This window comes from Acanthisitta chloris, unplaced genomic scaffold (genome assembly GCF_000695815.1).
Source record: "Acanthisitta chloris isolate BGI_N310 unplaced genomic scaffold, ASM69581v1 scaffold21812, whole genome shotgun sequence".
Taxonomy (NCBI): Eukaryota; Metazoa; Chordata; class Aves; order Passeriformes; family Acanthisittidae; genus Acanthisitta; species Acanthisitta chloris.
The window spans coordinates 8,817-24,752 of NW_008659073.1; the positions used below are offsets into that span (position 1 = coordinate 8,817).

Sequence of the window (15,936 nt, forward strand, 5' to 3'; positions counted from 1 at the left end):
CCATGTCACCCTCAGAGGGCCAAGGTGTGAGCCCAGAGCTCCACTGCCTGCACAGCCCCTCGGGCAGAGGTGAGGATTATTTGCTCTAGTGCTCATGCCTCATGCAATTCCCGTTTGGTTTGCTCTGGTTTGGCCCATTCCAGACCCACTCTCAGCCCCCTGATTTGCAGCCAGGCTGTTGCTGTGCTTTCCTGTGCATTTTTCCCTCTAGAGGGGCAAAAGCCCAGTGGCAGGTGCCCCTGTCCCTGCACTCCAGCAGCTCTGTCTGGGGGAGGATGTGCAGGGCTCAGTCCTTTCCAAACATGCTGCTTCACATCTCCATAGGAGCCTTTTTCCTCCTGATTCAGGTAGTTATTATCCACTCTGACAGCCACATAACTCCTTTTGGATGAGTAGAACCCTTAATCCATGATTTCACAGCCCTACTTAGGTACAAGCACCCACATGCAATGCAGATCTGTATAAAAACCATCTCTGCATAAACATACTCCTGAAAGAGGAAAAGCTATGATGCAAGCACCGTGTTATTTCCATCCATCTACGAAGTTATTGCATGATTCCTTAATCTCCACCAGCTCCTTGCCTGCTCCCCTCTTCCCTGCCAGCATAAAGAGCCAGTTCTGTCACACCTCCCAGCTGCCAAAGTCCTGCAGAGCCTTTCAAGCTTGGGACATTCCTAGCTAAGATGTATAAAATAAATAAAAAAAACCATGTGCCTTTAATGTCCTCAGGATTAGTTTTGCTACAGCATCATCTAGTGCCCTGGGCCAGGCTGGGCGGGTGCTGTGTGGAGGAGCAGGGGGACAAGGTCCTGCTGTGCAGGCAGGTGACACATAGGAGCAGGAGGTGGAAAACCAGGATGCACATTCACAGACATGGAACAAAGCAGAGATTTAAGGTCCTGTCATATCCCAGACATTTATTAGTCCATCTGCAGCAGCCATAGGACTGATTTTTAATTGATATTTTTTAAGAGACTAGGCATACTGATAAAGTCCTAGTAATAAAAGGTGCCAGAAGGGAATAAAATCTGAAGTATCTCTGTTCATCATACTCATGGACCTCACACGCTTTCAACAAGGTCACAAAAAACCAGTAGCTGAGCCTATATTTCCCCAGTCCCATGCCCAGCACAGTTCCTCTCCTTGCCACACTGCAGCTTTGCTGCAGTTTGTCATTAGAGCAGCAACTCCACCTCAAGTGGCAACATCATCCATCCCTCCATCCATCCCACAGCACATTGCTGCTCACCCCCTGGGCAGGAGCTGCAGCACCTTTGGACCTCAGACCCAGTAGCCAAAGAGTACAACATAACTGAAATAAGAAGCCTGAGAAAACTCACTTTAAAACGCTCAATGAGAAGAGCAAAGACTTCAGGTCTTTGCTGGGGGACACTGCACTCAGAGGAAAAGCAGCCCAGGCATAAGGTGCAAAGGCACCTTGTTCACAGAGGCCACAACACAGAGGTGATGATCAGTGAGATGTTGATTTGTAAGCAGATGAGCTGAAATTTGGAATGCATTGGAGATGCTGATAGGAAAATAAAGGAAGATGGAGAGACAGGGGAACGCAAGAGAAACAGCTGCGTACGCCGAGATGTTATGGGAAATAGGAGGTCACAATGATCCATGAAATTCTTAGCAGAAATAGGAGAAGTGGCGATCGCAGGGAGACAGCAGATGTTTCCGTGCCAAGACAATGATGGAACCATAATTACAGTGAGATAGAGCATCCTGCACAGCCCCAGCAACACAGAAACCAAACAAACCCCAAACCAGACACGATTGATTGGCAACCGGAAAAGGCTACAAAAAAGTAATAAGCATTTAGCCCTTCCATTACAGAGGAGTCAGGCGAGGAAGAGCGAGGGCAGCTCCTCACTGCAGAGCCAGAACACTGCCCGGGAGGTCAAGCTGCTGACAAGATTCTGTGCATTTGTATGGGTCTCACACACCAGAGCTGGGGGCTCGTAAGTGGCTTTTTTTTACTCCCAATCTGCAAAACCAGGGAGGCCCAGCACAGACAGCCTGGGCCAGGATGCTCAGCAGACACCAGGACAAGTGCATCCTCCCCGTTCTGGGCAAACCCACCCCAGCTGTCTCGCCTTGTTCAAGGGCAAAACAGGTGAGCAGAGCCTGGCGCAGGCTTTGGCACCTTGGGGTTTGTCCCACCTCAGCTGCCTCTGGTGAGTCTCCCAGGGGTCCAGAGGAGACTGAACACAGTCTGAATCTGGGGTCAGGGCCTGTGTGCTTGGAAGCTCAGCTGTTCCTGCAAACAGCCAGCCCTGCTGGGCAGGGACAGCCCTGCCAGGAGCAACAGGGCTAGGAGACCGAGAAGAGCCAAAACTCCTCACCCAGGGGATCTCTTTGCATGCCCAGCACACACTGAGCCTCTCAATGGGAGCATTTTTCCCCTGACTCATTCATACTTGCCCAGCTGTTGCCTCTGCAACAAGCACACTGAACTTTGCTTCTCCATCTCCACACCTACAGGTCCATTTTCAGTGGGAGCACAAAGAGTTTGCCTCATTCTGACTGGGGCGGGAAAAAATCTGACTTAAAAAGAATCATCTTGTTTCTGTGCTCTGGGGGAAAGGCAGGCCACGACCAGGGAAAACATCCAAGCAAATTAGGGGTCAGCCCCTGCCAGCGAAAAGTAACACTGTCCCTTTATCATCTCACGTCACACACTGTGTAAGGACAAACCTGCACAAGCAGAGATATCATCTGGGCCCGCGAGCAGAGAGGAACATCCCAAGCATGTAAATCAAGGTCCTATAGACGCGGCTTACAGCTCGAGACGATGCCTCTCCCCGCGGGGAGCGCGGGCTGCGCTCGGGAAAGCTGCGCTGGTGCTGGAGTGCCATCTGCTGCCCTGCCCCGCTCCCAGCCCCGCTCCCAGCCCCAGCAGCCGGGCTGGAGAGCTCCCGAGGAGGGACAGGGCAGCCAGGAAAACCCCACGCCAACCTTCCTCCTCTCTGCCCCTTCCCAGGGCCGGGCAGCAGCACCACTTGGTGCCACTGTCCCTCACTTTGCTGGGGCAGCACAGCCACGTCCTACCCAGACAGCAGGGCACGGCCGAGGGATCAGAGCTAGGCTTGGTAAGGCAGACAAACAGCTCTTTTCTGTGCCAACAAAACAACATTTCCAGGGCTGAACTGTCTCCTGAGGCAGGGCTGGGCTCCCCAGCATCCCCCTGAGCATCCCTCTGCGCCAGGGACAGGGAGGCTGGGGAGGACAGGAGGCAGCAGGACACAGCAGAGAATAGTGGGACAGCTAGGGATGTCTCTGCACCAGGGACAGGGAGGCTGGGGAGGACAGGAGGCAGCAGGACACAGCAGGACAGTGGGACAGCTAGGGATGTCTCTGCACCAGGCAGAGCTTGGCAGGGCAATGTGACAGCACCAAGAGATGCTCGTACTGCTACAAATGAGAGCATCACTTGAGAGGGTCAGAGAAGTGCTTCAGGTGCTCTTGGAGAGCGACAGACACTCTAGACCCAAACAACACACAGGAGAGAAACCCAGAGCCACACATTACCTTGCAAGTGCTGTTATCCAGAAATGAGGGCACCTCACTTGGAACAGCATGAAATGTCTCCTCAGTGTTCTTGAGTCCAAACTGCAGTTTGGATACAAAAAAGAATGACATTCCCCCAGGCCACACAGAGATTTGCAGCTGGGACATGAAGGGCACAAAGCAATGAGACCCTTTGATCCCATCTGCTCTCTCCCAGGAAAGGTCGAAACCTCAGTGCAGTCACAGCTACAGCACAACTCCTGTCACCTCCTCCCACCCTCCACGAGGACAGAAAACGTCATCAGAAATATCCAACACTGCTTTCAGGCACCAAAACTCACCTGGGCATGTGCAGCAGTCTTGATTCAGCAAAAGGAGGAAAATTTCCAGCACATGCTCATCTCAGCAAAGGCTCTACTGGGCTAGGAAGGGTCCAGGGCTGAGTGCCAGGAGGATATCTGACTCCCACCCCCTCCCACCCATGGAGCTAAACATCCCTCAGCTGCTTCAGCCTGGGCAGACACAGGTAACAGGAGAGGAGTCCACAGACTCACTGGCAGTGTGGACAAGCAGAGCAAGGGCCATTACTCACCTCCCTGTGCTATCAGGATGACTGATGAGCCAGGGAGGCTTTCAGGCAATTTAGAAAACAAACAGGAAGCACTTTTTCCACTCACAGGTAATTAAGTTGTGGGACACACTGCCACAGGGTGCCGTGAAGGTCAGAAGGACAAACTTACACCGACTCACAGGCCTCACACCAACTCGGGGGTTTCTCTGTGAAGCACAGGCTCAGCACTGGGACCACGAGGGTGTCAGGGCAAAACTGCTCCAACAGCTCCCCTGGCAAAGGGCCTCAAGTGTCTCCTCTGCTCCACTGCCCAATGCAGCCAGAATTTCTCCTTTGCATTGCTGGGGAGGGAAGGAGAGAGAAAGCAGAGGTGACTGAAGGCAAGGCACAGCCCCTGAGGCAAGGAGCTAAATGCAAGACAAAGTTCTGTAACTCCTGCTCAGCCAAGTTCCCAGGGACAGCACCGAGGCAGGACCTGTGTGATGCAGCAGAACCAAAGCAAAAATACAACTTGCTGATATTTTCTTTTTAGGAAAAACCCAGTGCCAGTGAAGGCCCCAGCAGGGACTCCCTGAGCCAGGCTCCCAGCCACACACAGGGCTGTGGGAGGTGAGGAGCTGAGCTGCTCCACACACCAGTGGAGCTGGGGCTCCACTGCTCTCCATCTGCTCCAAAAACTCTTCATCCTCCCCTGCTCCCTCACTGAGCAGCCTTGGAGTCAACATGCCAAAGGGAAATCAGCTCTGGGCTCTGCCAAAGGACCAGCCCTTGGTGCTCCAGAGGAAGGTGCCACTTGCACAGGGATGAGCTCCTGCTCACCTGCCCAGGGCAGGAGGACAAGGGGCAGTGGCCACAGTAAAGAGACCTCATGGGAAGCACCTCATCCATGGACAGAGCCCAGAGAAGGATCTGTGTTCCAGGGCAGAGAGCTCTGCAGTGTGCTGTGCAGCCCGTGGAAGCTCTCCAGGCAGGAGTTATAAATTAGGCATCTCCAGAGACCTCATTCATTTTACCCGTAATAAAATTACCACTTTCCGAAGGGAAACCCCTTTGAAGGGTTTCAGTCAAACCACCCCGTGGGACAGCTCAGCTCAATGCATGTAAGCTCAGCCCCAGGCTGAGCCAAGGATTACAGAGGCCCTGGGGCTGCCAAGGGATTTAGGAGCAGCACAACCCAGTGCAAACCCAGGGCAGCCTTGGCCCGAGGCCTGACAGGGCACCAAGCACTGCTGCTCATCTCCAAAAAGGAGATGCTAACACAGCCCACTTGTTTCAACCTCCCTGACTCTTATTCGACCTATGCCTTTTTCACAGCTCTTTTCCAAGCAGTCCATATCTGACTCCCCCCTCATCTCATCAGCAAATCCGTTTGCTTTGCCCATAATGCAATATCCCCCAAGCCTAAAATAACCCACACACTCCCTATTAATGTGTCTGTGCAGGCTGAGTTTTGACTTTAAGGAAAGCAGCACAGCCTGTTACTTGCCAACACCTCCTCAGTTCAGTTCATCTCACCCTACAATGTTCTATTTTACTACAGCTTCAAAATCAGGCAGCTCACAACAAACTGGGAACAGGATGTTCTTCCATACTGCAGAGCCAGAGGAAAACAAGGCACACAGAGCTGACACTGGGAGAGCTTCCCACACCAGCTGCAGATTCCCAACTTTGACACCCCTCGAAGCAAGGGAAAACACCAACACTGAGACAAGTCAACCTCTGTGGTGAGCAGTAAGCAGCGACACATCCATCCCATGGTGCAGACCAAGGAGTCCAGGGCTGCTCTAACAGAGTCAGGAAATGAAGGCTCTTCAGTCATCACAGTTTAATTAAGACAGCTTAAAATTCGAGCTTTAATTGATATGGAAAGAAACATTCTGGAAGGATATAAGTTTTTTTTTTATAGATTTAAGTTACCAAATTTAGTTTTCATTGGATGTTACTGCAAACATGAACATTAAATCAGAAGCCCTGAATAGGAGAGAACTCCACGAAAGGATCTAACCATTCCATATCAGAGGGCACTGGACCAAAGGATTGTGTAGGCAACTGTCCAAACGTGTGATGCACTGGTGTTAGCTCACAGGATGTAAGCACATCCTGAATCACCTGAAACAACTCCTGAAGACTGACCACACCACCAGCTTTCTGGCACCTGCTCTGCCAGCAGTAAATACCAGCTCAACCCTTATCTAAAATGATACACAGAGGGCACGTCTTTAAGAGCATTAAGTCAGCTTAAATTACTTGAGCAAAATTTTAAATATATAATAGAAATCTAAAAAGGAGCAACAAAAAAAAATTGAGAGAGAGAACACCACTGCAAGAGTAATGCCAACTTATTACTTTTTTTTTTTTTTAACATGTCTGTACAGCAACATAGCAAAGGATGCAGCGATCACAATTCCAACCAGACAGAACCTAAGGGGACACTAATCCTGGTACAGCAGAGCTGAAACACTCCCAATGGTTGGATGCTCCAAATAATTTGGCTACCCTAATGCACTTCAAACCAGTTCTACCTACATAGGACATTTTGGTGTGAAAAAGTTTCTGTAAAGTTCCCTTTGTTTCCAGTGTTTTTTTTTCTTGTACAAAATATTACAATGATTTTTTTTATATATATTTACAGACTTGCACAGCTAGAAAAATATAAACTACAATTGGGCTTGGCAAGCAGTTCTTTTCTTTAAATACATGACATTTCAGAGCAAAATCTGTAGTGGTAACATATCCTGCAGCCCAAGCCCCTGCAAGGAGAAGCTTTCTTGAGCAGGTCAAGCCTAAAATCCATGATTGCAGTGAGACATGTGCCACGGTAAGTGCGACCAACGCGACTCATCCACCTCCCGGCGCGAGGAGGACACAAGATGAATGCTGTTTGTGCAGGTTAGTGGCACAAGATAGAAAAATCCATAACTGGACATTAAATTCCTTAATAACATTCATTCATTTCAAAGGCAGAGCCTGTTAAAAAAAGGACAAGTGATGGAACTTTTGGAACAAGAGACACAAGTTCCTGGGGCATGACACAGCTGGGACCAAACCACAGTTACTGTCTCAGGGGCCTTTGCTTCCAGCCAACCCCAAGGGGTTAAGGAGTTTTTCATTCAACTTTTGAGCAGAGGCCAGGGAGGATTTTTTGCTTTAAAGCTACAGTATCTGTCATTATGGCTTTGGACACCCCTGTCAGATGAGGTATCTGTCCTAGCAAAATGGTAACAGTTGAGCAAAACACGTTTCAATGGACCACAGGACTCCACCAGCAGCTGCAAATGTTTCTTCTCAGGGGAAGTTGCCAAACCAAATTGTAACAGTGCAAAATAAGACTTTGTCTTTTAGTTTTCTCTCTGCAGAAAGAGTTGTCAAGGCATCTAGGACGTTGCTAGTACTCAAGCCACCGAGCAAACCCTCTTTCCACCAGAGTTCTGTTTATTGACACCACCTAAATGGAGGGGGAAAAAAGAGTGGGTGAGTGAACAAACCCCAGCAAGTTCCTGATCAACAATAAAGAGTTTATGGCCATGCAGACTGACAGAAGTGAACAAATAGGTGTGTCAACACACTCACCTCATCTCCCACCAATTTCCAGAGCTGTATCAGGGGCAGCCCCGTGGCACTGTCATAATTTGTGACCTGAAAACACAGCAAAACATGAGTGTGCAGCAATTCTGGTCCCAAGTCACTTACATGGACAAGCTACAGCCACTACTGGAAACACTTCAGGGGAGGTGAGCAGCTCAGGCCTGGGAGCTGCCTGCACAAGCCTCTGGGACATCTCAAAGTCCCACTGGTGCCTCTGGCCAGCCGAGGCTGGGAAAGCACTGCAGAGCCAGAGGGACTCTGGACCCACGGGACACCAAGCCCCACCGTGCTCTGTAAACCCCCTCAGATGTCCTTCCTCCCTGCCCACATCAGAAACGAGGGAATACTCAGCCCTTGCCAGGCACACCATCCCCAGCAGAGCAGCTGGAAGTTTTCAGCCCCAGGATTTCACAAGGAGCCCTGCCCAGGCAGGCTCTGCCCCGGGGTTTATTGTAACACAGACAGCGTGCAGGGCAGAGGACACCAGCACCAAGACTCCTCCAGACAGTGCTCTGGTACCTGTGCCACGAGGACTGCACCTCTGGTCATCTCACTGACAACAGCGTCAGCCTCCGGCGAGAAGTGATCCTCGTCTGCGGACAGAGCAGAGCAGGAGAAAGCAAATGAGATCTTCCCAGGCTTTAAAGGCCAGGAGGGACTGCGAGGCTAATCCTGTCTGGCCTCCTACACATGCTGGGCCAGAGAGCCCTCAGCCCTGGCTGGCAGCTCTGAAGCCTTTGGTCACTACTCGGTGTGTGGCTGTGCTGCAGGGAAAGGATCAAGAGCTTCTGACACCACCAGCTATGATAGTGTGGACAGGAGTGGATGATGAATTGGGAGGCTTTAAAGCCAGCAAAGCACATTGCTGCAGTACCTCGGAGCTGCCGTTAGTGTTTTGATCCTTAATAAACTAAGCTCGGGTCCCTGTGGACTTTACTGACCCTGCACAGAGGGCAGCACTGAAGTGTTGGCAGCACAGCCTGGCTGGGACCTGAGCGCAGCCAAACACTCTCCAAGCACCAGCAGCTCAAATCCTCAGCCTGCACCGCCTGCACGGGGGTTCCTGCTAACTCCACACCCGGAACACAGCGGAAAACCCTTGTCCCAGGCAACACAGGTACAGTCTGCATTGCAGACCTGACAGAAGTGGTTTCATTTTGGAGGGAAGCAGCTTATTTCCCACCAAATTGCCACCCCGTCCCACCCAGAAGTGCAGCTGTCACACACCAGTACAGCACCCACCTCCAACACCTCTAGAAAAGACCAAAAAAAGCAAACCAAAGTGTCTCTAGGCAGTGACTGACATTCTCCTAGTGCTTGCAGGGCTGTCTTTTGAACACAGAACTATACAAATCAGCCATTTCAGGAGGGAAGTGTCAGGTATTTGTCTGCAGATTAAAAACTAAGTTTGCATGTACAGCAAATCTGTGACAGAAGAACTGGAGCAGCTACAGCTCCTGCACCTACTCCCTGCCAGTCCTGCCAGCTTGCTGCTTAGGACAGCAGCCCATTCCCTCCTCCAAACAGGACAAAGCCTGGACATTTATCATCTTTCCCCTGGACTCTGACAGGTTATGCCATGCTAGCACATTTAGAAGAATAAAATGCAATTCTTCCAATCCTTCCCCTGGGCACAGCAGAGGCTGTGCTGGCCACGGGAGGAGGTTTAGACAGAATCATGGCTTGGCCACAGCTGGCACCCATGGAAACCTGCAGGAGAAGTGCCAGCCGCACAGAGAGCTCCGTTACCTGGAAGTGGCACCACATTGTCTAGTAAAACTTCTGCTCCTTGGAAAGGTAGTGATAAAAAATCAGACCTAAAGAGAAGAGAATCAATCAGAGGCAGAACGTGGTTTTCAGTTATTGCTGCATTTGTTAAGGTGACATTGATTAATCAATTGCTCTAACAGGAATTCAGTTTTAAATTAATGACAGTCAAATATAAAAAAATGGGGCTGTTTTCCCCCAGCAATCTAAGAGCAGCAATGAATTGCCTGATGAACATGCCAAGTTGGATCCAGCTCCAGCAAAACCCACCTCCACCACAGAGCCTGTGCTGCTTGTCTCCCACCTCTGGGACACAACCAAGTATTTCCTGGGCTTGTGTAAGGAAACCCTCATCCCACACAGCTCTCCCAGCCAGTGGGGCATTCCTAGTTCATCACTCAGCTGCACTTTGGGGCCTCCTGAAGGAATCCCTTTAGCTCAGCTTCCGTGCTGGAGTGGCAGAAGTTGCTATTTCCTCTCTCCCCATTTAAAAAAAATCCTTGCAGGAGCTTGCTGTGCTCCCAGGAACTCACACCCACTGCCAAGATAAACCTTCCCACCATTTCCCACTTCAGCTGTGGAAAAACCTGTAAGAATTCAAATCATGCAGATGCCTCTGATGAGGACTTGTGCCAGATGTTGTCTCAGGCCATGGCAGAGGAGCTACAGACCTGATCTGCCTCAGTGTGTCAACCTTCACTTTGTCATATCCTCCGTAGTCCACATATCTGAGCTCCACTTCTCCAGTCTCTTCAAAGTAGTTGATGACTTGAGCCCGGAGCCATGCCCCATCCAGGCCTGGAGCTGCACAGATAATGCCAACTGCAAAACACCCAAGCACAGACAAGAAAGGCTCAGGGTTAGTGGATTTCTAGAAATCAGCACTTCAGGCATGAGCAGTGCCACAGGTGGGTTTTACTCTCAGGTCTCTGTCTGCCACTGCCAAGCTCTCTGCCCAGGTACCCAGCTCTCTTCCAGCCCCGGGGCACCAGAAGTCTGTCTCCACAAAGGAATAAATAACCCCTTTCCATGGGACGGTCCCTCCACTTCACACCATGTGCAGACATGGTGACAGACATGGACACAATGACACCGTGGAGATCTGGGAGTAGTTGGTCAGCAGAAATACCTCAGATGCCAAGTTGATTGGAAATAACCTGAGACAGGCTTGATCTCACTCTGAATTTCAGCACGCAGCTAAGTGGCTGGGGAGGTGCTCCAGGGATAAGCAGGGTAAGGAAGAGCAGAGCAACATCTGTACTCTGGCAGCAGCATAAGGATCAAATGACAAGTGAACTGTCACATCCTCATCCAAGCCCAGCTCAGGGACAACAGGCTTCCTCACGACCCTGGAGGTTTCCCAACTGAACAAACTGTGAGTACTACTTGCCTTCTACAGGAGTTGGCAGGGTTGGGATTTCGGGTTGAGAGTAGCAGGCATACATCTGCTGGTCAAGGCTGCTCAGGACGTGGAACGTGGGGTGTGTGTGCTGCTGCAGGAACATGTGCCCTGCGTTGACCTGGTTTGCCACAACCACCTCTACACTCACTCCGTCGGGGAGGAACAGCTGCCAGGGGGAGGAAGGAAATCAACATGAGTGCTCACAGCCACCCAAGCTCCAGTCAGAGCAGAGCTGCACAGGGACTCACCCAGGCAGTCATGAGCAGGGAGTGCAGCGTCAGCGGCATCGGCGGAGGTAGGGTGTAGATGTTGGTGAGAGACAGCTCTTTGAACTTCTTGCCAATCAGGCTCAGGACTTTTTCTACTTGATGCGAGGTCCCTGGAAGACAAAAATCCCGCAGGAAGTCTGCAGCACAGCCACGCTGAGGACACTCCCACCCATCACATGGAGAAATACAACTGCCAGGAGCCTCCTGCACTACATCAACAGTGTAAGCGTTGATAGATTGGCCAAGTGACCTGATATCACACCAACACGAGCAACTCAGACTGCCAGGCCCCAGCTCCAGCAGCTTTAGCCTCCAGTATAAACCCAATGCCTGGGCAGATATTTCAGCCACAATTAACCCTTCCCAGTGGAAGCTGCATTTGCTGATACCCATCCCACAGCTCCTGCAGCAAGTCTGAAGGGATCCTGCAAAAGGATCCCAAAACTGCAGCAGCCAAAGACTTTAAAAGCATTCCCAGCTCCAGGACTGAGGGTTCACGTGTCAAGGCACAGGTGACCTGGCACACACCTCTGCTGCACCAGCACTGAGCAGAGAAGTTCTGTAAAGCACTGGGCTCACAAAGCCACTAAATCTGTTTAAATTCCTTGCCCATATAATTAAGGCTCTCAAGCTACACCTTAGACCATGAATAGAGATATTCAACTCACCTTCGATGTGACAGACTTGGGAGTCACGGAAATAAGGTAGTGTTGAGACATAGACTTTGGCACCGGACGCTTGCCTCAAGTAGCTCATAAATCTGCCCTGTTTGCCGATCAAGCGGCCAACTAATTCCTGTGTGAAAGGGACAAGAAAGCAACAGTCAGGAAGAAAAAAATATACCAAACATCACTGCTCCCTCTGGCTTGTATCACCCACATTCCCAGTTCCTGCAGCACAGGGAGAAATATAAGGTCATGCTGGACCAGTGCAGAGTTCAGCTGAGTGATGAGTCTAGGCAGATACAGAGCAGTAAGCACAGCTCATTTTAACAGATCTGCTCTCCAGACCCTCAAAGCCTCCCGAAGGCTTCCAAAGCATTGGGCTAAGGGCCTGGGTGGAAGACCATGGGGAAAAACGAGTCCAACCACCACCATTCCCGTGGGTGCAGCCCTGGCACTGCACTTGTCTATGTTTGTGCACCAGCTCTTCACTCCTGCGAGTCCTAACGGAGCTGAATGCTCCAGTCCTCTGGGATGTGCTGCTGATCTCCCTGGGATGGCACTGAGCCCATGCCAGACTGGCAGAACAGGAGGTGGATGTGGGGCAGGGCAGGATCCCCAGCAGGGCAGCAGTTACCTTTGGGACCTCGATTTCCCAGATAACAAAGTCAGACTTGCTGGATCCTCCTTCTAGCTTAGCGTTCTGACGAGCCACTGTCTTCCTCATGGCACAGCCACTGTCCACAAAGTCCACACTATTTACATCTGAACCTACAAGACAGGCACACATCAGCATTCAGAGAGCTCCCAGGACCCAGCTACGACACGTGCGTTCCAACCCCAACGGGAGGGACTGCAGCGACCCCAGGGCAGCTGGAGCCCACTGAGGGCAGGAGGGGATTGCCTCCTGCCCAAATTTATCACATGTGTGAAGAAACAAGGTGCCAGAGCTGAGCTGATTTGTTCCCAAACCATCAGCCAATACCAGAAACACTTCTCCTTGGGAAAGGGACAAAGTCAAACAGCCTCTTCCTGGTCGTATCCCAGATAGTGTCAGTGTCACACAAGGTTGGTCCTTCAGATGAGCAGGCAGGAGCATGAAGATCCTCACTTGTTTGCAAGTATTCAGACCATCCAGTGAGAGACCGAAGAGAAAAATAAACCAAACAGCTGCTTCACATTTGCCACTTCTTAACGGGTAACACAGCACATAGGCCAAGAAAGGCAAAGGCTGCAGCTGTTGGCCACTGACTTCCTAGGCAAGGGGGAGCATGTAAGACTCTCAGCCTGGGTGTGAAGGTCAGCTGGATGACCTCTTACCCAACACAGCCACCTCACCAGCTTTACCTCCTGCACCCCCTCTCCCCACCCTTCAGTGTCTCAGTGCAGAGCTTGTCACCACCAGGCTCCACAACTCACTCCAGGACCTTCTTGTCACACCAGCATTCACAATGAGGCAGCACCATGCTCTTCCTGGGGTTACTCTCACTAGTCAAAGTGTGCTGTGGGTTCAGTCCTTAATTGCTGGCAAACTCAATCCCCAAGTCTTGCAACAAGCAGTCTTCCAACTGCTTTGTAGCAATTAGGAGAGCCATCTCCTGTCATTAAGGGCTGTTGGCACCACAGGGTCCTGCAAAGGATTTTAACATCCATCCCCAAGGTCACACAGGTTTGCTCAGACAGCTTTGCATGTGCTCTGCCAGGCACACATCATCCAGGATCTAGAAGGCAAAAGCAACACAGACAGATGGGGGAACTCCATGAACATTGCTCCCTGTTGGGATTTCTTGGCATGCACCTACCCTTCCAAGCAAAAAGGCTTCAGGGTAATTGCTCTGCAACCAGCTGATTTTATCACAATTCATCAGAGCTCTGCCCTGGTTCATCCAGCAGCACCTCAGAAACCTGCCTCACAGCTTCCTGCCAGCAGCAGCAGCCCAGAAACACAGGTAAACACCCAGGGCTTCCTAGAGGCCACCTGAGCTGAAGCAGAAACCATTTGTACGAGCAGGTCTCAAACCAGCAAGGTGCTCCCCAGCCTGGCTCACATCCACACATGCTCCGTTCCACCAGGCTGCTCCAGCACAGCCTCAGCCCCAGACAGTCAGTGCTGTGCTGAGGGACCAGCCTGCTCACCCCTTTGCAGTGTACCCTGCAGATCACACTGGATCCTACAGATGTGGCAATCTGGAGGGCAAACACATACCCACCTGCACACGAGGGCTCAGTATTCATCTACTGCCTAAGTGAAACACGAGAATGATTTATCCGAAGGTGTTCCAAAGCAGGAAGGTCACAGCACATAAAATGCTTATTCGCCACATTTTAAGCAGGAGGACTTTCCAATCCCTTACCTTCTGAGTGATCTCCATCCATCCCTGGAGCACTACTACACTCCTGGCTCGAGTCTGGCCCCTCCTCTCTCAGTATCCCGTTGCTGTATGGCACTGTGCTGTCTTCAGGCAGCCCCAGAGCAGAGCTGTTCTCCCCCGGCACCAAGCTCTGCTCAGCAGATGTGCTCAGTGAGTCCAAGAGCTGCCCCGACGCGGCAAACAGCGTCGTGCTTTGCAGTGAATCTTCTGCACTTGTCCCACCTTCAGACGCGTACGTGCCGCACCCAGAGTCCTCCAGAGCCGACGACGAGTGTCCCAGTGACCCCGTGTGGTTCTCCCCGCGAGTCCGATCCACTCCCCGGGACTCCCTGTACACACTGCTCCTCACTGGACAGTCCTTTGTGTTTCCCTGGGCAGGGCTGGGGGAACAGCCCTGTGTGGAGCAGCTGGAATCTGTCCCACTCCGATCCCACTCTGCTGCCCCTGGGGACGTTGGCACAGCAGCACTGCCCTGTGTGGCCACGCTCTCACCTGCTGGAGCTCCCTCCACGCACACCTGACCAGGGGCAGCAGCGCTCACCATCCCCACAGGTGCCTCAGGCTGACTGGCAGTGGCCTGGCAGATGCAAGGGGACTCATCTGCAGAACCCAACAGCACTTCCTCAGTTGCTGCCACAATGACCTTGGAAATGATCTGTGTTGCTACTTGCTCAATTTTCTCAACTTCTTCCTTGTCCAAACTCACTTCTCCAATCTTCTCCTTTTCCAACTCATCTCCCTTTGGCTGGCTGTGCTCCTGACACACAGGTACAGCAGTGGCAATTGACCCAGACATCTCTTCTTCCCTGGACTGCTTCGAACAGGCAGACTCCAAACTACCTGGCAACATGCTCACTGCAGAATCCTTTTGACTTGATACAACTTCAACTTCTTTATTGAGAAAGGCTTGTGGGACATTGGCTTCTTTCTCCAAACCCAAGCAACGGGCTGTCACAGAGCCAGTATCCGACCGTGTGATTCCTGGCATCTGGTTTTCCTTAGGGGGCTTAAACGAAGACTCATCTGACTGCTCTGCGTGGCTGATCTCCTCCCTGGCTCCCAAAGACCCTTGGGCCAGGGATGCCGATGGCTGCTGACCACGGTTTGCACTGGAGCCTGAGCCCTGCCCGTGGCTCTCTGAGCCCAGAGGGAGGGAGGCAGGAGCAGGGACAGCGCTTTTCTTCCGAGATCCTACCACGTCTAGTTTTTCCCCGTTGTCCTCGCGGGCGCTGGGTGGCACCGCCGTGCCCGACAGGTCTGGAAGGTGCTGTGAGAGATTCGGCCTCTCGTGAGTGGGACACAGAGGAGAGGGCGTCGTCGGCCCCGCGGACAGCAGGGAGGTCGAGGTCGGGGTCTCCAGGCATTCCTCTCCCGACGAGAGGGGCGGTCTCCGAGGAACACGCGCTTCTGTCCTGGGTGGTGAATCGTTCTCTGACACTTCTTCCTGCTTCTCCTTCTCGACACCTACTGCCTGTTTGTCACGATAGCCCGAGTGCTTTTTCCTCCGCAGATAGATCCACCAGCAGCCCAGAAGCGCCAGCACTCCGGGAATGGCGTACGGCACGAAGTTGCGGAAGCGTAACGCCATCTTACAGAGCCTCAGCAGTCAGACCTGGGAGCAGAGACAGAAACCACGTTAAACTGGTCACAGGGAAGGCAACAGGAAGGCTCAAGTCTTGTAAGGGCTTTGAGCTCTCGAAATTCACCTCTCTGCTGCACCAGCAGGCCACGGAACAGCTCCTTACCCCACACAAGGGATGTCTGGACATTTCTCACCATGTACTGCAGGA

At 51.8% G+C, this 15,936-nt stretch overlaps 1 protein-coding gene across 1 annotated transcript; it reads right to left on the reverse strand.

Annotated features, from left to right (window-relative positions):
• Window positions 1–6,960: 6,960 nt before the first annotated feature.
• Window positions 6,961–15,734, reverse strand: AKAP1 (A kinase (PRKA) anchor protein 1). Its single transcript, XM_009069274.1, has 10 exons — window positions 14,129–15,734; window positions 12,412–12,545; window positions 11,781–11,907; window positions 11,092–11,222; window positions 10,832–11,009; window positions 10,113–10,263; window positions 9,424–9,491; window positions 8,194–8,267; window positions 7,660–7,725; window positions 6,961–7,534 (listed from the first exon to the last, which is right to left on the reverse strand). Exons 1-10 carry the CDS (start codon window positions 15,732–15,734, stop codon window positions 7,475–7,477), a joined length of 2,595 nt encoding a protein of 864 aa, XP_009067522.1. The 3' UTR covers window positions 6,961–7,474.
• Between the last annotated feature and the right edge of the window lie 202 nt (window positions 15,735–15,936).

Coding starts and splice junctions, on each gene's coding strand:
- AKAP1 (XM_009069274.1), bottom strand. CDS start 15,734: ATGGCGTTACGCTTCCGCAACTTCGTGCCGTACGCCATTCCCGGAGTG. Junction 8,268..9,423: donor CAATGTGGTGCCACTTCCAG/GTAACGGAGCTC, acceptor CTCTGTCCGCAG/ACGAGGATCACTTCTCGCCG. Junction 7,726..8,193: donor GTGCAGTCCTCGTGGCACAG/GTACCAGAGCAC, acceptor CTGTGTTTTCAG/GTCACAAATTATGACAGTGC.